At 51.1% G+C, this 25,194-nt stretch overlaps 1 protein-coding gene across 1 annotated transcript; it reads left to right on the top strand.

Moving 5' to 3' along the window:
- Positions 1-11,499: 11,499 nt before the first annotated feature.
- On the top strand, positions 11,500-23,196 carry WISP2 (WNT1 inducible signaling pathway protein 2). Its single transcript, XM_006091415.3, has 4 exons — positions 11,500-11,628; positions 15,187-15,403; positions 20,286-20,540; positions 22,305-23,196. The coding sequence occupies exons 1-4, from the start codon at positions 11,569-11,571 to the stop codon at positions 22,523-22,525; spliced, it is 753 nt and encodes a 250-aa protein (XP_006091477.1). The 5' UTR covers positions 11,500-11,568; the 3' UTR covers positions 22,526-23,196.
- The last annotated feature ends 1,998 nt before the right edge of the window (positions 23,197-25,194 follow it).

The following is a 25,194-nucleotide window of genomic DNA, read 5'->3' as shown; positions in this document are numbered from 1 at the left end:
TGCATTCCGTGTTTGTTGAATGAATGCATGGATGTATGGATATATGGATGGAATGGGTGGGTGGATGGATAGGTAGACCAATAGATGAATCAATGAATCAATGAATGGACAAACACAGGATCAATTGTGGATTGATAGACCAATGGATGGATGGATTAGATAGACAACGGCATCTGTAGGAACTCAGATAATGACCGGATATCCTGACCGACGAGGGGCTCTTGGCTGGGGAGCCAGTAACCTAAGCTGTCATTCGCCTCCTCCATCTCTGCTCAGGTGCCTGGTCCCTCTTGACCAACTGATTGCAACTCAGTGGGGTCTCCTGAACTCTGGTAATTAGTCAGACATCAGAGAGTCTGCAGGAGCCCCCTCCGCCTTGACTTTCGGGAACTCTGCGTTGCTGGGGGCCCTCCCTCCGTGCTTCCCTCTGGGTCAGAGCTGCCACTCCAGAAATGCCTCCGGGCACAGAAGCAGAGATTCCTAGAGCCAAGAGGCCTTAGAAAACATGGCAGTCATCCCTCTCCTGTTTTATAGATGAGGAAACTGAGGCCAAGCAGGGCCATGGAACTGCCTAAGAACGTACAGCAATAAACCTGGGATTAGACCTTGGGTCCCCCAACTCATTCACTCATTCATTCATTCATTCATTCATGTGACAAATATGTATCTGGCACCTAACAAATGCCAGGTCCAGTGCCTTTTTCCTGGCACACCAGGTCTGTAAATAATCCCTCATGCCAATTTCGAAGCCTTTTCCATGTCCCATTATGAGTTCCTCCAACTCCCCAGGAGACTTATCTATGCCTCACCAGCTGCACCCAGAAATTAAGAACAAATCCATTGCCAGGAACTTCCAGCTCACACTGGTATGTGCAGCCGTGTGCAGAGTTGATCACATGCGTGTGCTGAGAGCTCTCCATTTCACTCTCCCTCAGTGGGATCCGTGTTGGTCCCTGCACACGGAACCTTGCCAGTTCAGACTGAAGCCAAGTGTTAACCCGTTCAAGCCCCACAGGAGTCCTGGGGTGAAAGGGGGAGCTCATCATGGCATCTGGGACCACAGGGCCAGGAGCAGAGCTCTGAGCTCCTGCCCAGACTGGGGAATGTGTGGAGGAAGAGGCCATAGAGGGGTGCCTGGGGGCTGGATATTTGTAGGCCAGATGAGCAGGCAGCAATCCACCCCCACCATTAGCCCCTCCCAACGTGGCCCAAGGCAGGGCAGAGCAGAGGCAGTCAGTCTTGGAGAGAGGGAGCCTCCTGTTCAGGGGCAGGAGTCCAGCCGGGGCAAGCCATGGCCATTCGCTGGGCCCTTCCATGGCCCTTCCTGATGGGCACAACCTCGTTGAAGACATGGAACAACTCAGGATTTATTGTAGGGGCCAACATAAGGTTCAGCTGCTCCTAGGAGAAAACCTCCTGAGAACAAAGCAATGAACCAAAGAGGAAAAGAAGAATGTGGAAGAGCAACAGAACCAAAAGCTATTTCTAGCACAAAATGCGTACGAGGCAGCCTCCTCATATAATTGGTCAGGACACAAGAGAAAGGATGAACTACAATAAAATACAGAGTAAAAAAGGAGAAGGACATGGACTTAACAGGGATTAAAAGTAATTTAAAACTATTGCAAACAGTTACATACTTATAAATTTGAAAACTTAAGGAAAATGGATAAATTTATAGAAAGTTATAAAATGACAAAAGATTGGCCCAGGAAGAAATAGAGAATTTAACTAGGTCAATCAGTATTATTAAAACTGAAATGGGATTGGAAAACCAAGATGGCGGCATAGGTTAACGCGGGAGTTTGCTGCCTCGAACAACCACTTCAAAAATACAACTAAAAGACAGAACGGACATCATCCAGAACCACAGGAAGGCTGGCTGAATGGAAGTTCTACAACTAGGAGGAACCGAGAATCAGAGGAGGCGCAGTGCTGAAGTAAAATACTAAGGTGCGGAGTGCGCGCGGTGCGGGCTGGTGGCTGAGGGCGCGGTTGTCTGTTTCAATCCGGAGGGAGCCTCAGACTCTGAGCTCCAGATCCGGGCGAGTCTCTAGGGACCCAGACTCAAACGGGAGAAGCGGGACTGTCTGGCTTCGGTCCCTCTGAGGTTTGCAGCGGTTGCTGGGACAGAGAGGCAGAGCCCCTGGGGACGGACTGAGAGCAGCCATAACTGCTCCCTCCTCCGCCCTGTTGATCCTGTGGGACCCGCCCCGCCCAATCCCTGCACAGAGGCATTTGCTGGATAGCCTCAGGCAAAGGCTAGATTAGCACCTCCCTAGAGGACAGAAGTTCTCCCACTGCAAACACAGCTGATTCTCACAGCCAGTTGGCCTGGAGGTCAAGTAGTAATTACCTACAACAATCAAGGCTTGACTACAACAAGACTGCTCATAGAGACCACAAGGGGGTGCACCAAGAGTGTCTGCCTCAGGTAATTGGGACACTTAACACGGAAAGCCACTCTATCGACACAGCGAAGCATAAAAAAATGCCAAGACAAAGAAACAGGCCACAAAGGACAGCACCGGAGGAAAGCAGGCTACTGGATATAGAATTCAAAACCACACTTTTGAGGTCTCTCAAGAGGCTTCTAGAGGCTGTCGATAAACTTGATGAGATGTACAGGAAATCTAATGAGACCCTCGATGGTGTGATAAAGGACCGACTAGAAAGTAAGCATACACTGACTGAAATAAAGAATATTATACAGACTCCCAACAGCAGACCAGAGGAGCGCAAGAATCAAGTCAAAGATTTGAAATGCGAGGAAGCAAAAAACACCCAACCGGAAAAGCAAAATGAAAAAAGAATCCGAAAGTGTGAAGATAGTGTAAGGAGCCTCTGGGACAGCTACAAGCGTACCAACCTCAGAATAATAGGGGTGCCAGAAGATGAGAGAGAGCAAGATATTGAAAACCTATTTGAAGAAATAATGGCAGAAAACTTCCCCTACTTGGTGAAAGAAATAGATTTACAAGTCCAGGAAGCGCAGAGAACCCCAAACAAAAGGAATCCAAAGAGGACCACACCAAGACACATCATAATTAAAATGCCAAGAGCAAAAGACAAAGAGAGAATCTTAAAAGCAGCAAGAGAAAGAAACTCAGTTACCTACAAGGGAATACCCATACGACTGTCAGCTGATTTCTCAACAGAAACTTTTGCAGGCCAGAAGGGGAGTGGCAAAGAAATATTCAAAAGTGATGAATACCAAGAACCTACAACCAAGAGTACTTTATCCCAGCAAAGCTATCATTCAGAATTGAAGGTCAGATAAAGAGCTTCACAGATAAGGAAAAGCTAAAGGAGTTCATCACCACCAAACTAGTATTATACGAAATGCTGAAAGGTATCCTTTAAGAAGAGGAAGAAGAAGAAAAAGGTAAAGATACAAATTATGAACAACAAATATGCATCTATCAACAAGTGAATCTAAGAATCAAGTGAATAAATAATCTGATGAACAGAATGAACTGGTGATTATAATAGAATCAGGGACATAGAAAGGGAATTGACTGACTATGCTTAGGGGGGGAAGGGGTGTGGGAAATGTGGGAAGAGACTGGACAAAAATCATGCACCTATGGATGAGGACAGTGGGTGGGGAGTGAGGGCGGAGGGTGGGGTGGGAACTGGGAGGAGGGGAGTTATGGGGGGAAAAAAGAGGAACAAATGTAATAATCTGAACAATAAAGATTTAATTATTAAAAAAAAACAAAAAAACTGAAATGGTAGTCAAGCCCTCCCACCCCCCAAAATCAGACCCAGACGTTTTCATAGGTGAGTTCTGCTATATTTTTAAGAAACAGTTAATGCCTATCTTATACAAGCAGGTTAAAAAAATGCCACCCTGGCTTATTTTATGAGACAAGAGTCATCATGATTGCAAAGCCTAGATAAGACAATAAAAGAAAATTATAAACCCGTTTTACTTATGAACATAGGACGGCAAAACATTAAACCAACTATTAACCAACCGAACAGTGTGCTAACATACTGATCCTATCTCACCATCAGGAAGGGTTTAGCTCAGAAATGCATCAATGTCAGAAAATCCACCAGGATAATTCACTACATCATTACATCAAAGGAAAAATCCAATGCTCATATCAATTGGAAAAGCACTTGCTAAGATAGTTAGATATTTATGATTTTTTAAAAATCCTGAACAAACTAGGAACATAAGAAATTTTCCTAATTTGGTTGAGATTTAAGATTAAAAAAAAAAAAACCTGTGGCTCAGTGGTTGAGTGTTGACCTATGAACCAGGAGGTCACGGTTCGATTCCCGGTCATTGGCACCAGTGGAAGAATGTGGAAGAGCAACAGAACCAAAAGGGCTTGATCCCCAGTGCAGGAGGCAGCCGATCAACGATTCTCTCTCATCACTGATGTTCTCTCTCTCTTCTCTCTCTCTCTCTCTCTCCCCCCCCTCCCTTCCACTCTGGAAGCAATAAAAAAAATATTTAAAAAAAAAAAAGAAAAAGAAAAGAACGTAAGAGGTGTGAGTATCCCCAGGGAAGAGATGGCATGAGCATCTACCTTGAAAAACTGCCAAATAAGCTGACCAAGTATTAGAACAAATGAGAAAGTTTAGCTAAATACATAATCAATGAAAAATTAACAACTTTTATACCAGTAATAATCAGAAAAACTCAAAATAATGGTGGCTTACACAAGAGGTTACACACACATATATTATGTACATAGAGATGATAATGTTATTATATTCATATCCTTACACTAGTCTTATGTTATTATAGATATAATATATGTTACTCTTTTTTAATCATGTGAATGAAACCTATAGGTTGAGCCTGGGGTGCGCATGGCAGCTCCCGGTGGCATCAGGAACCCAGGCTCCTCCTTTATTCTCCTCTTCCCTCCTCTGCACATGAGGACCCTCCTCAAGGCACCTCATGGTCCAAGACGGCTGTCAAACTTTGCCATCCCGTCTGCATTACTGACTGGAAGCAGGAGGAAGCAAGGAGCGGCGGCGGTGGGACAAAAGGAAGGCCCTTCTTTTCAAGGAGCCTTCCCGGAATCCGCACACACTTCTGCTTATATCTCCTTACTAGGACCTGGTCACATGGCCACGCCTCCCTGCACAGCTGCGGGCATTGCTGTCCCAAATAACATCAGGGTTCAGTTATGGAGAAAGGATATTGGATGGGGCACCCATCAGGCTCTGCCACAGATCCCGATTTCCAAAAGAGGACAGTGAGGCCCAGAGAGGTGAGGAAACTCACATGGATCATGAAGCACTAAGTGGCAGACTTAGGGTTTCCACCTGAATGAGTCTGGAGCTTCCCATGCATGGAACAGGTGTCCCCTCTCAATGGCACGTCGGCCATGGGAGCACTGACCCTGCTCACTCCCAGCCCTGCGTGGGTCAGGGTCTGCTTTGGGTTTCTCTGTCCCCCCCTAGTGTTACCCCTGTGAGCTCACTAGCGCCGGGCAGCTTACGCCCCGACCTCTCCAGCACCCATCCCAGGGTGTGGCAGGCTGTGACCTGCAAGGAGCAGGACAAACTGCGTGGCTGGAACGGACTTCATCCTTCCAACTTCATCCACTTTCTCGGGGCCTTTATGCTGAGCCCTGACCTAGGTGTGCTTCACGAGTTTCGCTTTTCAGATGCATGTCCCAGCTCTGAAAGTGCTCGGCCGGGCCCAGGTCTGATAGAACATGTAGGCCACCTCAAAACAAAGCAAGACAGAGCAACGGAGGGCCAGAGAAGCCAAACTACGTGTCCCAGATCCCAAGACACTTGTGGCAAAGAATATGTCACATGACCCTCACTCTGGTTCCTCTTCTGGGTGCCTCAGAAAGACCACATGTTCTAGCCCCCCTTGCAGTTAAGTTGAGGACATGTGACTGCTCCTGCCCAATAAAATATAAGCCTAAGGGATGGACGTCACTTCTGGTCTGAGGCGGCGAAGGGCCAGTGTGTCTTCTCCACCCTCCTTCTCCAAGGTGACCTTGAAGACCCCTGGTGTAGACCAGTGATTCACCAACTGTCATGCGCATCCCAATCACTTGGGGGCCTTATTAAAATGAAGGTCCTGAATCGTTTCAAACAAGCAGCCAGGTGGTGCATGCCTTGGAGCAGACGTCTGAGTAGGGAAGACTCAGGGGGCGCGGCTCCAAGGCAGAGAGGACCTGCCTGACTTCAGTGAACAAAAGGAAACCTTCGCTGGGTTAAACCACTGAACTTGGGGGTTTATTTGTGACCCAAGCATAGCCTAATGTTCCCCAATGAACACATTAGACTAGGAAGTTGTTAGTCATGCAACCAATATTTATTGAGTTCCTACCATGAACTCATTTTGTGCCCTGGACGCCTTACTCTTAAGAAAGCACTAACTCTCGGGGTCGTGCAAGTATGAGGTCGGCATCTGAGAGTGAGAGCGCCTGGCACTTGGCTCCCTGGGTGCCCTGTTATCCCTCCCAGCCCCAGCGCTGTACGTCTGTGGCGGAGCCAGGATTTGAAGCCGGGGCCTTTGACTTGAGTCTGAGTTTGTTTCCAGCAACACAAAGGGCAGCCGTGCTCAGGCTGGGGTCTTACTTGGGGGACAGTAGCAGCAGCCGGAAGATTGATGGGTTCCCGGGACCGTCACATCCCTCTGGTGCCAAAAGCGGCAGCTGGGGGCCTGCACCACCTGTAGGCAGTCAGCAAAGTGGCAATTCCAGCTGCAGTCCTTCCACACTTCACACCGACGGCCGCGGACCTCCTGAATGGCCATGCGGGGCCTCCCACTGTCCACACGCGCCCATCCTCAGTTACTAGAGAGAATAAATTCCCAGCAAAAATCCACACTCTGATGCAGAGGCCGCTCCAGGCTGGCGGCAACACTTCAGCTCACCTCCTGTCACTCTCCTGGGCAGCGGGCCCTCCTCCGTGCCTCGGTGTCAGCCAGCGAGCGTTTCCTGTTACTGATGTTGTTGGCATCACTGATCAATGCGCCTCTTTCCTGCTCACACCTCCTTTCTCGCCCGTCTTCTTCCTCGCCCCAAAGAAAGAAGTGCTTCAAAACTGTTCCTCCCAGGAAAAGCGAATGAATAGTGATAGAAGTCAGAAGTACTGTACTTCTTGGGGGGCAGAAGTACACTCTGAGAAGGGGCATGAGGAACCTTCTGGAAATGTACCTCAATCTGGGTGGTGGTTACATCATTGGTGTGTACATATGTGAAGAGTCGTCCAGCTGTACACTTTTTAAATATATATATATTGATTTCAGAGAGGAAGGGAGAGAGATAGAGAGATAGAAACATCAATGATGAGGGAGAATCATGGATTGGCTGCCTCCTGCATGCCCCCTACTGGGGGGGGCGGGAATCGAGCCCGCAACCCGGGCATGTGCCCTTGGCTGGAATTGAACTTGGGACCCTTTCGTTCGCAGGCTGACGCTCTATCCACTGAGCCAAACCAGCTAGGGCTGTACACTTAATATTAATGCACATTAAGCCCTTCAATTTATAGAGATGCCACAGAGAGCTTTATAAGCAAAATAAATGACAACAACAAAAACCACAAGGAAAGTTTGGAGTCATAGGAACCTGTGCTGAAAATCTGGCTGTTTTCTAGCTGTGTGACCTTAAGTGAGTTGCCTAACCTCTCTGAACTTCACCTTTCTTATTGAGGTGTGGACTGTGAGGATTAGAAACATCACTTTAAAAAAAAAGTACTTGGCACAGGGCTGGCTCCTACTGGGTGCTCAATTCATAATCATTTTCATTATTATAACCAGTGGCCCCACAAGGACAGGATATGGGGTGCTCTTCCCTGCGTGCAGGCAATAAGAGGGCACACTGTCAACAGAAAACTTAAAGATAAAATAAAGTTGAGGTGAAGCCAGTCTGCCTTCTGTTATCACCAAGCACTGGCAAACCTCAGTAATGTCAGTCATGAAGTATTCTGTCCCCAAAATATCTTTTTTCCCCTAAGTTCTCAACAATTGATATGGTAACTGTTGAATATTATTAATACACTAGAAGCCCGGTGCACAAAAATTTGTGCACTGGCAGGTGGGGGGGTCCCTCAGCCCAACCTGTGCCCTCTCACAGTCTGGGACCTGTCAGGAGATAACCACCTGCTGGCTTAGGCCCGCTCCCCTGGTGGCAGATGGCATGCCTGATCCAGCGGTGCCTGCCCCATCTCCCCCGGTTGCACACGGCAGGCCTGGATCCTGCGTTGGGTCCGGCAGCCGCTGGGATTGTGCTGCCGCCCGCCCCGCCCGCCCCGGGCCGCACACAGCAGGCCTGGATTCCCTGCTGGGGCAATCGGCGGCTTGGGATCGCACTGCCGCCCACCCTGGGCCGCACATGGCAGGCCTGGATCCCGCGCTGGGGCGATCGGCGGCTCGGGGTCGCACTGCCCCCCCCCCCCACGGCCGCACACCACAGGCCCGGATCCCGTGCTGGGGTGGGCGGTGGCTCTGGATCATGCTACCTCCAGCCCCAGGCAGGGCGGCGCAGCGGGATCTTCCTGCAGTATGCAAATTATCCGCCATCTTTGTTAGCGGTTAATTTGCATATCACGCTGATTAGCCGATGTGAGGTGTAGCGAAGGTATGGTCAATTACCATGTTTGTCTATTATTAGATAGGATATGTAAGCTTGGAATGAGCACGTTTTCATTTCTGGTCCTTTAATAAACATATTCTACATGGACGTTCACTTGGAGAATTTCTAGAATAGCTGTCCCCAACGCACATGGACTCAGGATCACACATTCTCTGGGAAAGTTCCTAACAGTTTGGAACTTGCTCTTGCTGCAGGGAAGTTCCTGTCTCCACCTCCCACCCCAGTGTCACATATTTCTGCATCTCAACAGCAGGTCCAAGAAACAATGCCTGCAGAGTGATGGCGAAGACGAACGTACGGGTTTTTCAATCCTGACATTCTGTGTGGCTACTTGGTATGCTGGTTGGTGCTTAAAATTTAAAACAGGGGAAGGGTGGCCTTGGAGGATAATGACTGGGTTTGGTAAGTGCAGATTTTAGTTCACACATGAAATATATTTGTTTCATCTCATGATTATTACTGAAAATAGTTTTGTTGTATAAAGAAAGTGGGGTATTAAAAAATAAAATACTCTAAACATGCCTGACTAAAATATAAGAATCTATCAATCAATCAATCAATCAATCGGTGTATCTCTCCTTCCCTCCAAGTCTGTAGAAACCCCATCTACCCTTGGCCACTTCGTGATCAAAACCTGCATTTTCATCTTCGTCCTTGTGAACGCTGAGAAAAAAAGACATCTACTAAGAAGGGCTCCTGGTGACCAACTGGTGACCAACTGGCTCAAACAAACAAACAAACAAACAAAGCCAGAGCCTAGCAGCCATTTCTGCACAGGGCCTCTCACTCACAGAGAAGCCTGTCCTGGACTGCCCAGCTCTCCACTGTGTCTCCCCTCTGAGCCAGCCCTTATAAAGGAGTCCCTGGAATCCTATTTCAACCAGTAGAACAGAGGCTTTCCCCATCCAATCAGAACTGCACAGCTCCAGCCAATCAGAGTGGCTCTATTCTGACCAATCAGGACAGAATATTTGGACCAATCAAACTGTGAGGATCTGAGTACTCATTTGCATGAGGATAAACTAATCAGGCACCCTGGGCAGGGACTCCTGTCCATATAAGCCAGCTCCCTTCTGGTTCAGAGAGCGCATGTTCCCTTTCTACCAAAGACTGAAGCTTGCATCTCCCTGGCTGAGCTGGAGCACTGAAGATGTCTCACCAGAGCGGTGCAGACTGAGTACACCAGCAAGAAGCAGAACAGAGCAGACCCTCACGCAGAGCTGAGCTGTCTAGCTGTGGCACAGTTGAGCTTTTTACACTGAATAAAGTTTCCTTCCAAATTGGGCATTCCTGTTGGCATTGAATTGGCACCAACGACCATCAGTTGACATCCTCCATCCCCATCATCTTCTTCCCTTACGGCTGCATACAGAAGGGTATCAACCACCTGCTGAAAATCCCTCAGTCTCACACCGATATCAAGTACTGGTGGAGATTTAGGGGGTCAAAGGCTTCCCCATCCACTCCTTGACATCACCTCTATTATCTTTGTCAAAGTCTACAGTCAAAGCTCATGTCTTTACATCCCCAACCCCCCAGTGGTGTCCCCAAATACTCGGGGCTTAAATTGGGGTCTCTTACTCCTCACATTACACCACTCCCCTCCTCACGGTCAGCCCCAGTCTCCTCCTCACAGTCAGCCCCAGTCACCCAGGCACCTTGAGCTCCTCGACTAGGCAATGCTATCATGCTCTCTCCCACCATTAGGCTTATGCATGTGCTGGTCCCTCTGCCTGGAATATTCTGACCTCTCTGACCCCATCTTTTATTTTTAATATATTTTTATTGATTTCAGAGAGGAAGGGAGAGAGAGAGAGAGAGAAAAACATCAATGATGAGAGAGAATCATTGATTGGCTGCCTCCTGCATGCCCCCCACTGGGGATCAAGCCCTCAACCTGGGCATGTGCCCTGACCGGGAATCTAATCTTGACCTCCTGGTTCATATAGGTCGATGCTCAACCACTGAGCCACCCATCTTTCCTTGGCTCTCTGAAAACGCACCTTCTTCAGAAGGCTGTCCTTCACCCTCACTCTCAACAAGGACCCCTCCTCAGTGTGCACAGAAATTCCACCTGTTTTCTCACTGTCATCTCCTGCGCTGGGCTTTGACCCAAAGTCTGTATTGTGTATCCAGTCCCTGCAGAGGGGCCCTCAGAGATGGCTGAGCTACATGAAATGGATTTGGTTCTTCCAGATCAGCTGGTAGTGCCCAGCATGCGCCGGCACGCAATAGATCCAGCCTGTGTGGGTTCATCCACCGCGGCCGCCTGCCAGAGCCCAGGAAGCAGGCCCTGGGGAGGCCCCTTGTTGCCAAAAGCAAACAGGCCGCCAGGGAAGTTTTGCTCTGGGTCACACCCGCCTCTGGGTGGCTGGCTGCCAATCCTCCTGCCAGAAACCGCAGGCCCTCCGAAGCCGCCCAGAGACCGGGCCACAGCGCTTTGGAGGACTTGGGTCAGCTCTGCTAAGGGGGTGTCTGCCCAGCACTTCCTGGATCCACAGCCCCCCGGGGTTGGGCAGGGGGTCTGGGCAGGGCTGCAGCAGCTACAGCCAAGGCTTGGGAAGGCCCTCGTGGGCTGGGAGGAGCTACAGAGGCCCCTGCCAGCCTGTCACAGGCTCTCAGGCTGACATTGGCTCTGGCTTTCACACACACACACTCACACTGGCTCTGGCTTTCACACACACACACTCACACTCACACACACTCGAACACACACTCGCACACACTGGCAGGCACCCGGTAAATGGGCTCATCAGTGGGAGGCTAAGGATGGGGAGAGGAGCACGGAATGCAAAGACTAATGTGCATGTAAATGTGCGTGTGTGCATGTGTATGTCTGTGCGTGTGTGTGTCTGTGTGTGTGCGTGTGTGTGTCTGTGCATGTGTGTGTGTGTCTGGGAGTGACCTCACAGCCTCCGGAACATAAAGACTTACAGGTCCTGCCTCCCAGGCTCAAAGCTGGCTCCGTGGGGGACACAGTGACATGAGAGGCACACCACAGACCCACCTCCTGGCCGTCTCCTTCCTCTGCCTCCTCTCTAAGGTAAGGGGGCCCGGGCCCCGAAACCTACCGCTGGCTTCCATACCGCTGGGGGAGGTGTGAACTCACTGCCAAGGAGCCCCGCAGGGCCCGTGCTGGGCACAGCCAGGCTTCCCTCTGGGTGCCCAGACAGCTGCCCCGGGCCAGCCCTCTGTGTGCCTGCAGGCAAGTCCCTTCTCGCTGAGCCTCAGCGGCTTCCTCGCTTGAATGGGCACAATGTCCGTGAGGTCTTTGTGAAGATCCTTTCTGAGAATCCATCCGAGGTCTCTGCACAGGACCTGGCACATGGCAGAGTTCAGAAGAGGACTTTTCTGATTCTTACCAATCCCGACAATCCTTCCACAACGCAGTGGTGTCCTCCTCGCAAATGAGACTCAAGAGATGACCTGCTTTGCCTAACAACGAGCCAGGATTTTAATGGATGTTGGTGTCTACCTCATTGGAAAGGTCATTCTGCAAGGGCTTTAATGCTGTGGGCCCTCAGGCAGTGAGTGACCTCTGACCCTGGCTAGAGGGGACAAGGAGATTCCTCCATAAAATAATGCCTTCCCTTATGGGACATTTTCCAAAGAATTTGTGGAATGTCTACCTTGCCCAACAACACTATCAGGAATTATTAGTGTGTTTTCAGCCAAGCAAGGCTCAGAGAGGGTAAGCAAGTTGCCCAAAGCCACACAGTCAAGAAACATCAGTGCAATAGAGGAGGTGGAGCCCAGGATAGGCCTGGGTGTGTGGGTGGGGGCTGGGGACTTCAGTTTCTATCTATCCACCTCCAACCTGGACCCCAGTTGTTGGGCCCTGTCATCCCCTCAGCAAATGCTGTTCCCAGTCCCGTGGGGATTGGCCCCGCCCCAAGCCATGATCTCACTGTATTTTCATGCTTCTTTAAGGAGCTTGTGCAGGAGTTTCTCCCTCCCGCTCCCACGCTGTGGTGCGGGGAAGGCTGAGAACCCTGCTGGCACCCCAGCCTGCTGTTTGTACTGCCAAAGGGGACACTATGCCAGGGTGGGTGGCTGGGGTGGTTGGAGCAGGGGACTTGGGGTTTGGGGCCCAGGATTAAATGAAAGACCAACATTAAGCCGCCCCCGACTTGCTGTGCACCCCTTCATTCTTCCTGGGTCCCAGGGAGCAGGCAGCATCCCACACAGAACACAGGGACTTGGTCATCACGAACATGGAAAGCCACCACAATCCTCAGGGAAAGCATGCCTTGTCCTCCGGGCAGGTGGCCCCGGGCTCAGGGCTACGGGCAGAGGTTTGGGGCAGAGACTAGAAACAAGCAGTCACACTGACTGGGAGCTGGCCTGACTCACTTAGTCCCTGTCACTACTCCAGGGTAGGGGGCCTCCCCCCCCACGTCACTGAGGAGGGAACAGCTCCCTCCCCACGGAGCAGTGAAGGGAAGAGCTCACAGTCACACAGCAAGCCAGTGTCTAAGCTCAAACTTAGACTTCAGCTCTTGCCCAGAAGATTCCATGTCCAGGGCTCTGACCACAGAGCCTTGCCTCCTGGTGACCACAGCAAGGGGCTGGGGAAACCAAGGGTGTAATGGGGCAACTTGAACAGAGGGATGGAGTGGTGAGGATGGATGCGGAGATAGAGGAAGGCCAGAGAGGGCTATGCTGAAACACTCTCCCTGACTTGTCATTATTCCCCTTGGAGAAATGGGTAAACCGAGGCAGGGGCTAAACTGGCATCAGAGCCCCAGAGAACAAGAGGGGAGCATGGCCATTAAGAGCCTGGGCCTGGGGTTCCCAGGACCCTGGATCCCAATCCTGGCTCTACCTCTGATAGGAGATGCCTCTACATTGCCTTGGGCTTTAGTGTCCTCATCTTTGAAATGGGCTACCTCAAGTGGGAGGGTTAAATTAAACAACACGTTAAAGGGCTCAGCACATGGCAGGCCCATGGTAAATATTAGCCATCGTCATTGAGAACATTAGTAGCCTCTCCTGGGTATCAGGACCTATGGTCCAGCCCGTGCCAAGGTTACGTGGTAGAAAGAGCCCCAAATGGGAAGCCAGGTGCAAAGCAGAAGACCTATGCCCAGGCCCTGCTGCTTCCAGGTAGGAGGGACCCAAGAGCCAGTGCTGGGCAGACTTCCCCACTTTCCTCAAGAGGCCGCAGGCACACAGCTGCCCGCTGCACCCATAGTGCCCTTTTAGATGGAGCCCTGCGAGCACCTCCTGCTGAGGCCCCACCGGAAGCTGGTCGGCCTGTTTGGGGCACCCCCTCATGGCCAGGGTGGGAACTGCAAGCCACTGAAAGCATGTTTGCACACTTGGGGGTGCTAGGGATGGGACAAGGTGGGAACCAGAGTAAACGAGTCATTGCCTGCCTTGGGGCCACAGAGGCTATGAGGGCACTGATTTCATCTTCCTAAACTGCAAGTCTTCTATCCAAAACCTCCAGTCCCCTGAGGATCCTACTAAAGATCAGTCCTCCACAGATGGGGCCACTGGGAATATCTTGAATTACGCCTACCTCTTGCTCCCCACCTTTAACTGGACATACAGGGAGCCCATGCATCTGGTTTGGGTGTTTCTCTGTCCTGAGGGGGGAGGGGCAGTTAGGACACTTGAGTTGATACCCTGCCCCTGCCCCAGGGCATGGGTCCCTGCTAAGACCTTCCCCTATTACAGGACATGTCATCCCCTCTCCCCGGGCCCTGGAGCCTCAGTGCAGAAGCAAGAGCCCAGCTCTGCAGCTGACACACGGTGACTTCTGACAATCCCTTCCCTTCTCTGGTGCTCAGGAGCCCCATCTGTGCATGGCAGGGGGGAGGGGGAAGAGGGGAGACGGGAGCAGAGGTGCCAAGGACCTGGCTGTGCATCAGAAGCCCCTGAGCACCCTGTTAAAACTCAGACTCCAGGGCTCTGCCCCTGGCAGCTCTGACTCGGTAAGTCCCAGAGGAGGCCTAGGGGTCAGTATTTTACCAAGTTTCCTAGGTGATCCGATGCTTGTCCGGGAACATAATCTGAATTGTTCTAAAGATAAAAAACTTCCGTGGATTTATTCAGCTCTGGAGATAAGTATCTAAGGTCCACCTGCTGGAAAGTTATAGGACCTGTGGTTTCGATCCTTCATTTTGCTGCTTCGGCCTTTCTGTAATCCTAGAGGGTGGAGCCTGAGCCCTTTATTGTAATTCACAATGATGAGCATCACAGCTACATGCATGGAGCATCTGCTGCACTCCAGGCCTGTGCTAAGGGTTTAACATGCATCGTTCCATGTACTCCCCAAAGCAGCTTCTGGGTTAGATACTGCTGTTCCCCCTTTTTTACAAACGAGGATATTGAGGCTCAGAGAGCTTAAGTAACTTGCTCAAGGTCACTCAACTAATAAGGGGCAGAGTTGGGACTACTAGACACTAGTCCAGAGTCCATGCTCATGACGGCAGTGAGTACCACAGGAGTGCCAGGTTCAAGAGCAGGTCTGTGTGATTCTGGGGCCACCGTGTGGACCCCCGCACTGCCCAGCCTGGCAGAGAGGTAGCCAGCTGTGAGGGTCTCACTGGCCACCTTGAATGACCATGGCTGAGTGGGGTCTCTGTCTCTGCAGGTGTGTGCCCAGCTGTGCCCAATGCCGTGTGCCTGCCCCTGGCCGCCGCCCCAATGCCCACCGGGGGTGCCCCTGGTGCTGGACGGCTGCAACTGCTGCCGGGTATGTGCACGGCGGCTCGGGGAGCCCTGCGACCACCTCCACGTCTGTGACTCCAGCCAGGGCCTGGTGTGCCAGCTCGGGGCGGGCCCTGGAGGCCAGGGGGCCGTGTGCCTCTGTAAGCAGGTTTGCGGGACTGATGGAGGGTGTGGTTGGAGGGGAGGGGTGGTCAAGGCCAAAGTGTCCTCAGTCAAAGGGAAGCCTTTCTCTCCCTACCTTTTACCTTCACTTCAGATCCGTCATCCAGTTCAGCCAAACCTGGTTACACAAGGTTCCCTAGGCCCACTCCCTGCTTCTCTCCTCTTGTATTTACTATGACCATGCGAACACCTGAACAGCCTTCCTCCGTTCCTACCTGCCCAAATCATAGCCATAACCTCCTCCTCTGAGAAGCCCTCCAGTATTCTTCTAACCAGAAGTCATCACCCCCTCCTCAGGACCCTAGAATACTTTTGGGAAAATAAAAGTGCAACAACCCCTTATTGAGGGCATAATATATGCCAGGCACTTTGCTAAGCACTTACTACATAAATCACAATAATCCTAGGAGGTAAGTACTTTCAGACCCATTTTATAGATGAGGAAACTGAGGTTCATCGATATTAACGGACAAGCTTAATATCGCACAGCTTGGGACCTGTTCCAACAGGCTCTATAGCAGCGGTTCTCAACCTGTGGGTCGCGACCCCTTTGGCGGTCGAACGACCCTTTCACAGGGGTTGCCTAAGACCATCCTGCATATCAGATATTTACATTACGATTCATAACAGTAGCAACATTACAGTTATGAAGTAGCAACGAAAATAATTTTATGGTTGGGTCACCACATGAGGAACTGTATTTAAAGGGCCAGAAGGTTGAGAACCGCTGCTCTAAAGCAACATTCTGTCTCTCTTCCTCCTGGATCCGGAGCCCATAGTTTGCATTTGCCAGTGACCCGGAGATCCTCCGTCTTCCACACTCTCCGGCCCCCGGGCCCCTGATGCTTTCGATGGGGTTCTCAGCGCCACACTAGGGACATTTGGGACCAGATCATTCTTGTTGCGGGGCTTGTCCTGTGCTTGCTAGGGCATTTAGCAGTGTCCCAGGTCTCAGTGTCCCAGGTCTCTGCCACCAGATGCCAGTGGCACCCTCACCCCCAAGTTATGACAATCTGTCTCTCCCCGGGGAGAAAATCATCTCCAGCTGAGACCTCGCTGCTTTAGAGAAACAGAAAGAAGCAAGGAACTGTAGAAGCAAGGAACTGTTCCTCCCTTCCTCCCTTCCTCCCTTCCTTCCTCCCTCCTTCATTCTCCCCCCAACCCCCTTGCTCTAATAAGCCTTGTTGAGCAATTGATCTCTTTCATCTACGTGCATGTCACACTTCTATACAAATAAGAACAAGAGAGAGGGGCGCCCGTGAGTCCTTCTATAGGAAAAACCCTGCTAACAAGCAAAACAACAAAACTTGGAGACAGAAAGTTATCCTTAGTAAATCCTTGTTAAATACTTTACTGGATCAGAGGCGTATAATAATAAGAAAGGGGCGATTTGTAGATAAACTCATAGAAGATTGCTAATTTAAAAAGTGCCTAAAGAGAGAAATGAGACAAGAACATAGCTTATCAGGCTGATGCTTAGATCAGCCACGGCACTTGTCAGAGTTTACTTATTGCACAGCACTTAGTACGTGCCAGCCACTAGGGGTTTCACAAATCCCACCTCGTTTGACCTCCCGACAACCATGTGATGTAGGCACAGATGCTATCCTTATGTTATAGATGGAAAAAGGAGGCACAGAGAGGTGAAGCTACTTGCCCAAAGTCACACAGCTCATAAGTAGCTGAGCTGGGATTTGAACCCAGGAAGCTGGCTCCACAATCTTAGTGTCCATTGCTCTACTGCTTGACACCGAACATATGCTTGGTACCTAGTGGCTGCTATTGCCAAGAACTTCACTCAGGGGCCTTTTTCTTTATTTATTCCATCTCGATTCAGACTCAAACACCTGGAGGCCAAGGATTTATTTGGTTCTTGTTCCTTCCTGCAACTCCCAGTCCCAGTCTGGCAACATGGTGGATGCTCATGAATGTCTAATGATATGAACTGAATTTGGGAGCTGGGAGCTGGTGAACCCTACAGGTGGGCCAGAGCCAGCTAAGATGTCACAGGGGTTGAACTAGGTCCTGGCTCTGGGGGGACACCAAGCCCCTGGCTTCCCTCTAGTGACCTGATCCTGTGGCTCTCTTATCTAACTCCCTCCCTCCCTCCTGCTCTCTGCTCCAGCCACACTGGCTCTTTGCTGCTCCTTAAATGCCCCAGGCACGTGCCCACCTCAGGACCTTTGCACTGGCCTCGGTACTGTGTTCTTTGCCTCCTTCACATCTTTGCTCAAATATCACCTTCTCAGTGAGGACTTCCCTGATCAACAAACACATTTAAAAACTATAATCCTGCCCCACTCCTTAACTCTGCCCTCCTTTACTTTTCCAGAACGAATCACAAATTCTACATACTTGTTATTGTATTTATTTCCACTAGAGCAACATCTCCAATGAGGGCAGGATTTTGCCTGTTTTAGTCATTGCTGTATCACAAGTGCCTAGAACAGTGCCTGGTGCGTAGTAGGCAATCGATAAGTAACTGTTGAATGAATGAACGAATGAGTTCATGAATGAATAGTAACAATAGTTCTCGTGGGGCTAGCAATAACAGCCACCATTCATTTATTAAGCATGCACTGTGAGATAGCCCTTCATGCACATGATTTAATTTTAGCCTTTAGTAATGAAGTAGGTCCTATTATTATCCCTATTTTGCAGATGAGGGAACTGGGGCTCAGAGAGGTTAAATCACTGCCTAAGGTCACACAGCATGCAAGCAGATAAAGGTAAAAAACACACACACACAAAATAAAACAAAGCAAAGAACCTGTGTTGTTCCTTCTCCTGTAGGGGACTCTCAGAGGGAAGAAGGATTCTGAAATCACCAGATGACAAAACTGTGCTCTGAAATTATTTGGGGAGGGCATTGGCGAGGGTCCGGAAGGAGGAGTAAGGTCTGGGCAGCTGTCAGTGTGCACGGATGGATGGTGGGGGGCCCATGACTGAGTAAGTGTGGAGGTACCTCGTGCTGTTGGGACCATGCCCGAGTGCACCAGGGCTGGGGAGTGGCTGCCCAGGCGTGAACCCCCCATCCTCCCACAGCCCGCTCTGAGCTGAAGGACCCAGGAGAGGCGCCAGGAAATCTTGCTAAAATTATAGCTGACTTTCCTAAACAGTCCCTCTGTTTACCAGTTTATCTCAGCAACCAAGAGGCCCGGGGCCATGGCACCATGGCACCAGGGCGGGGAGACGGGGCTTGGCCAGGCTGGGGCGGTATAACTGCCCCTGCAGTTTTTAGGAAACCAGTGGCCACAGGGTCCAGGCCAAACGGCTGGGATTGGAGCGAAAGGGAAGGAGGAAGGAGGGAGTACTGATACAGGTCCTGGTCCCTCTGAGGAAGAAACGTCACCCACTCCCATTTATTGAGCATCTGCTATGTTCTGAGCTTGGGGCAAAAGGCTTGGAGGTGGCTGGCTCATTCAATCCTCCAGTGGCCCGGGTACCACGGCTCAGAGAGGTGAAATACTTGCCCTCAGCTTGCAAGTGGGGAACTGGGGCTTCTATATGGTTCCCAAACTCCTGCATGTGTACGGACTGTTTGAGGTTTTTCTCTGAAGACCTGGGAAAACGGCTTCCCTTCCCAGACCCAGCGGAACTGCCACCACGTCTCCAGGAAGCTTCCTGATGGCTCCTGTCTTTGCACTTCAGCGGCTCCCACGCACCGCTCCGGGGCAATTGATTGTATCTTGGAGATGAGGACTTGCACATCTGTCTCCCGCTCTGGCCCCCGAGTCTCCCCAGGCGAGGACTGTGTCTTAGTCCTGTCTAGGAGCACAGCGGTTGGCACACAGACAGGGCACAATCCATGTCTCGGGAATTATAAGGAGTCAGAACTATGTTATCAGTGTCTCATATGCTGGGCTCTGTGCCAGGCATTCATTCAAAGGACATGGAGTGTGCCATTCATGCTGTGAGCCAGCACAGGGAATGCCAGGATGAACACTCTCAGGCCCAGCCCTCAAGGAGTTCGTGTCTAGCAGAGCAAGTGGTATTAGTGCCCATGTCTTGGGGGCTTCGTTCGAAGAGTGTTTCCTGAGCACCTACTATATGCCTAGCCCTATGCTAGATGCTATGCACCCATTATCTCATGTCACGGAAGGGGGTGGTTGCTGTTCTCATCATTGCTGCTCTTAGGGTGACTCAGAGAAGTTAAGTAGCTCTCCTGAAGTCACACAGCCAGCAAGGCAAGCCCTGACCTGACAGTATGACTGCACAGGCAGAGGGACAACGGAAGTTTGCTGCATGAAATCCCAGTGTGCACATCCGTTACCCATTGTTAATATATCATAATTATACTAATAACTACAACAGAGCAGAGTCTGCTTTTGGTTGTAGTCATTACATATATCGTGGTGTTTAGTCTATACCACAACCCCATGAGATACAGGGTGGGGCACAAGTAGGTTTGTAACTGTATGTGAAACAGAGTTTATTCTTGTGTCATTATTTGTTAATTATTGTATTGCTTATATTGCAACTGTAAACCTACGTTTGCCCACCCCTGTTAGTACCATTGTAACCCATTTTGCAGGAGAGGAAACTGAGGCAAGAAGTGAAATCACTTGGCCAAGGTCCATAGCTAATCAAGGGGCTCAGACCAGGCAGGTCTTCTCGCCAACCCTGTGCCAGGATGCGGTCGGCCACGCTGGCTTCCTGCAGGTGCCAGGGCAGCTGGCCACGGGAGGGGGTGTGTGTGGCTGGCTGGAGCCCCCGGCAGTGCTCAGATGCCTCAAGGGCACAGCCCCCCAGGGGGACCGGGGCCAGTTCTGCAGACAGAGCCGCGCGGAGGATGTGGCCGGCCCAGCCGTGCCCGGGGAAGGTCGGGGGTCACCAATGGGCCCTCTTTCTCCTCCGCAGGGGCAGAGGATGACGGGAGCTGTGAGGTGAACGGCCGCCGGTTCCGGGATGGGGAGGCCTTCCAGCCGCACTGCAGGGTCCGCTGCCGCTGCGAGGACGGCGGCTTCACCTGCGTGCCCCTGTGCAGCGAGGACGTCCGGCTGCCCAGCTGGGACTGCCCGCACCCCCGGAGGGTGGAGGTGCCGGGCAAGTGCTGCCCTGAGTGGGTGTGCGACCAGGCAGGGGCGCTGGGGGGCCAGCCCCTCCTGGCCCCAGGTGAGTGCAGGGCCGCCCAGGCCCCGGGGCAGGGCGCCTGGAGGGCGGACCTCTGCGGGCAGCCGCCTGCACACACCAGAGGGAAGGTTTTAGCGGCAGAAGCGGGCGGGGGCGCTGGCTGAGGAGACAGGAACGCGGAGAGGCACAGACCTCTTTACAACCAACTAAACAACAAACAGTGGGCGTGTCATTTTAAGTCATAAATAAATAAGTCCAAATTGTGGCAGAGCGGAGAAGGGTAAGGAGGGTTGGAATACTTGAACCAAATTCTTACATTTCATAGCGAAGTACACTATTATAATATACATTCTTTTATACCTAATTGGTACATATTAATAATATATTTATATAACATGACAAATATCCTAAAATATATAACACTAATATAATACTATTGGGCTTATCAACAGAGGAACTCAAAACTGAACATAGCAACGTGGTTGACATGAGCCTAGGGGTGGGCAGGGGCGGAGAAAAGACAGTTACCTTCTGCCATAAATTCTTCAGGTTTAGAGACTTTGTTGTTGACATGTTGCGGATTTGTAAAAATTGTTATGATGTGATTTTTTTTTTTAAAAAAGGGAAACTGAAAAGAGAGCACTGACCCCACAGATGATGGTGCCTCCTGGGAGGCGGTAGAGCGTGGTGGCTAAGCATGAAGTCGGCCCGGATGCTAAGGCCAGTTAGGCCACTCCCGCGCTGTGTGACTCTGAGAAAGTTGCTTAACGTCTCTGTGCCTCGGGTCCTTCAACTGTAAAATAAGTGTCCACCTCATAGAGTTGTTGCAAGGACTGGAGGAGTTAACGCAAGTAACGCAGTTAGGACCGTGCCTAGCGCACAGCGCTCCACTGGTGGCAGCTGTTATTCCTACAGAACGTGACACGGCCGTTTAATCCACGGGAGAACGCCATGAGTCCACCTTCTGTATAAAAAGCAGGATAGGACCCATGTGTGCGATTTTATCTCCATTATGTGCATGCGTATGTGTGTGTCTGCAAGTAAATGTACATGCACACATCATACATGCTGCGCACACGTGCATATACCACAGGGTTTCTCCACGTTGGTGCTGCTGACATTTGGGTCGAGTGATTCTTCAGTGAGGGGCCGCCGTGTGCATTGTAGGATGTTTAGCAGCATCCCTGTCTACCCCTGTGGCAACCTCCCTCAATTGTGACAACAAAAAACGTCTCCAGACATCGCCAGGTGACCCCTGGGGGACAATGTCGCCCCTGGATAAGGACCACTTGTAGGAAGGGCCAGAAGGAAGGACAACAAGCGATTAGCCGAGAAGAATAAAACGGGAGGAGGGAGCCCAGACCCTGGTGAACCCGCCATGGTGTTCCAGGCGCGGCCTTGGGGTCACTAGCATCCCTGTTGCGTCACACGGGCTGCAACCTCCTGTAAAAGGAGAAGCCCACTGGTCACTGGGGGAGGGCCATGCCAGCACCGTCAGAGTAACCTGATAACCATCATGTATGAGGGGTTTACAAGTACCGGGCACGATGCTAAGTACTTCACCTCCTCCATTATTGTATTCAGTCCTAACAAAGATCAGAGCATTTACTCAGTGTGGCAAGCACCAGGCACTATGCTAAGTACTTCACCTGCTCCTCTCGATACTAAAAAGACTAGGAAATTGACACAGGGAGGAACTGAGGTCCAGAGAGGTGAAGCAATGTGACCAAGATTGTACCACAGCCCGGAGGGCAGATTTGGCTGCCAAGTCCTGACCCAGTGCTGACCCTTCTTTCTTCCCTCCAGGACTCCAGGCTGCTGGCCTTGTCGCTCCCCTACCTCCTGGGGTCCCCTGCCCAGAATGGAGCACAGCCTGGGGCCCCTGCTCGACCACCTGCGGGCTAGGCGTGACCACCCGCGTGTCCAACCAGAACCGCTTCTGTAGACTGGAGACCCAGCGCCGCCTGTGCCTGCCTGGGCCCTGCCCACCTGCCAGGGGCCACAACCCCCTACTCGGTGCCTTTTAGAGATGGCCCAGCGGGCAGCCATCCAGCTCTGGTGCTCCCTCTGGGCCCTGGAGGACAAGAATGTCACAGCAGCCTGGGCCCTCTGGACCCTGAGATAGACCGGGGATGCATGCCTTCGTCCTGTTCCCTCTAACTCCCAGCCTGGGGGAAGGGGGGAGGACCAGTTTCTAGGGCCTTCTGCTCCATTCCCAGCCTGCACACAGTCTTTACCCAAGGTGCACGGGGGTGGCCATCTCTGCTTAACCATCAGGCTCGGGCCGGTACTGGGCTGCACTGGCCATTTTCCTGGGGTGTGGGAAGAGGGCCCAGATCTGAATCTCCTGCATCCTCTCCTGTGGTGATGCAGACACCTCCCTGCGCCTGCGCCTGTGCAGGAAGCTGGGTGTGGGGCGCTGTCTGAGAAAGCCTTCCCCATCCCGGGCAGAATTCAGGGGCCGAATGCTTTGTGAAAATCGCAAGACGAAATCATGTCTTAGGAAGGTCCATTACACTCAGCTTGCATGGTGAGCATCACCTTCACTGAGCGCCCGCGTGCCGGCACTGAGCTAGGCACTCCGCATAGATCCGCGCTTCGCAATATTTGGATTCAAGCAAAGCAGGGGAGAGTGTCCTCCGGGGACCGGGGAACATGGTCTGAAATAAACCAGCCCACGTGTGAAGTTCTGTTCGAAGTCTCGTGTTTAATTGTGTAAAAGACCTTACCTGTAAGTTTATATCCTCCTCTGTGACCTACTGTGTCTGTTCGAAAATAGAAACTGTGTTTTCTTCAGGATTCAACGAGGACATTAGAAAACACACAGTCAGACACACAGGTCTTAAGTGTAGGATTGAACGCGTTTTCATAACGCACACACCTATGTAACACACACCGCAATCCAGGCATAAAGCCTTCCCACCGCCTCAGAGCTTCCTCCCGCCCCTTCCGACGCACCCCTCCGCTTCCTGAGGGCTGACTGGCTTCTGTCACCACAGACTAGAGTTGCCTGTTCTTGAACTTCACATAAATAGAATTGCACAGTAGGTACCTTTAATGAATGGCTTCTTTTGCTCAGTATCAGCTCTGGGGTGGAGGGGCCGAGGGGCTGAGGGAGGGCAGAGTCCAGAAGCCAGGACCAGCCAGTGGGAGATGGAACCACAGCGGGGCTGTCTGCCTGGAGCAGGAGCCTCTGAGGAGATGCAACCATGTAGACTAGTGATGGCGAACCTTTTGAGCTCGCGTGTCAGCATTTTGAAAAACCCTAACTTAACTCTGGTGCCGTGTCACATATAGAAATTTTTTTATATTTGCAACCATAGTAAAACAAAGACTTATATTTTTGATATTTATTTTATATATTTAAATGCCATTTAACAAAGAAAAATCAACCAAAAAAATGAGTTCGCGTGTCAGAGGTGTCATAGGTTTGCCATCACTGTTCTATGCAGTGTCTCACTTGACCCCACTATAACCCTTTAAAGTAAGTATAAATGTGCCCATTTCATAGACAGAGGCACTGAGGTACCAAGAAATGAAGGAAATAGCCCAAGTGTACAACAGTTCGAAGTTGGCAAAATCAGTATTCAAACCCAGAGCGCCAGCTCCAGAACCCGCGCTCCTGGGCACCAGGCCACACTGACCAAAGTCACTACCGTGTTCGGGGGTAAGGTGCAAGGGCTTGGAGGAGACACTGAGAGTGGGAGGGAAGAACCGGAGGAGGAGATTCCGCAGGGCCTGACCACACTGGCGGATCTTGTGTGAAGGATGGATATGACGAGCAAGGAGATGAGACCCTAAACATGTCCCTGGGCTTTCTGCTGGCGGGTGGGGAGGAAGGGGGCCGTGGACAGAAGCCAGGAAGAGCAAAGATGAGCCCCACAGCTGGCAGGTAGGAGAGGGCATTTCAGGTGTTTTAAGTTTGAAGAAGAAGTGGTCACCAGGACAAGGGGAGGTTGGAAATCAAAGATGGGTCAGGTCTGACACAGAGAAGAGTTGAGGTCGAGAATTTGAGTCATCTGCAGAAAGGAGAGGAGTAGGGAATGAGATTGGAAGGGCCAGTTTAGTTAGGGACACAGACAACCAGAATGTGTGTCCGTTGGTGTGTATAACCTGTTATCACCCCACCCGATCCCACTGCTCCCCGCTGGCTGGGCCATCGTCAGCTCTGCCCAGATGATGCAGTAGCCTCCTCCTGGTCTCCTGGCTTCCACTCTTGCCCCTTACAGTGTGTGCCAGAGGGACCCTGTTAAAACCAAGCCAGACAACACCACTCCTTTCCCCTCTGAGAAAAGCGAAAGGCCTTCACACAACCTGCAAGCCCCACTCTGCCCCAGTCAGCCCTCTGTCCTCGCCCTCAATTACTGTCCCTCTTGCTCATGCTGCTCAGACCTCACGGCCTCCCTGCTGTTTCTCAAACACATTAGACATGCACCCGCCTCAGGACCTTTGCACAGGCTGTTCCCTCTGCCTGACATCATCTTCCCCCAATCTCCCCGATGCATGTAGCACATACCACCTTTTAACACATTACATGACCTACTTATAACATTTATTATTTTTGCCGAATTACACAAGCACTGGGACCTTATCTGCTTTGTTCACTGATGGATCTCCGGGACCTAGAATAGTGCCCAGGAGGCTCAGTTGTTATTGAATAAATGAAATAATATATCTTGCTTTTTTATTTTTTAAA

This window comes from Myotis lucifugus, unplaced genomic scaffold, assembly GCF_000147115.1.
Source record: "Myotis lucifugus unplaced genomic scaffold, Myoluc2.0 scaffold_90, whole genome shotgun sequence".
Lineage (NCBI taxonomy): Eukaryota > Metazoa > Chordata > Mammalia > Chiroptera > Vespertilionidae > Myotis > Myotis lucifugus.
Note: the sequence above shows the minus strand (reverse complement) of the source record. Positions and strands in the feature narration are given on the sequence as shown.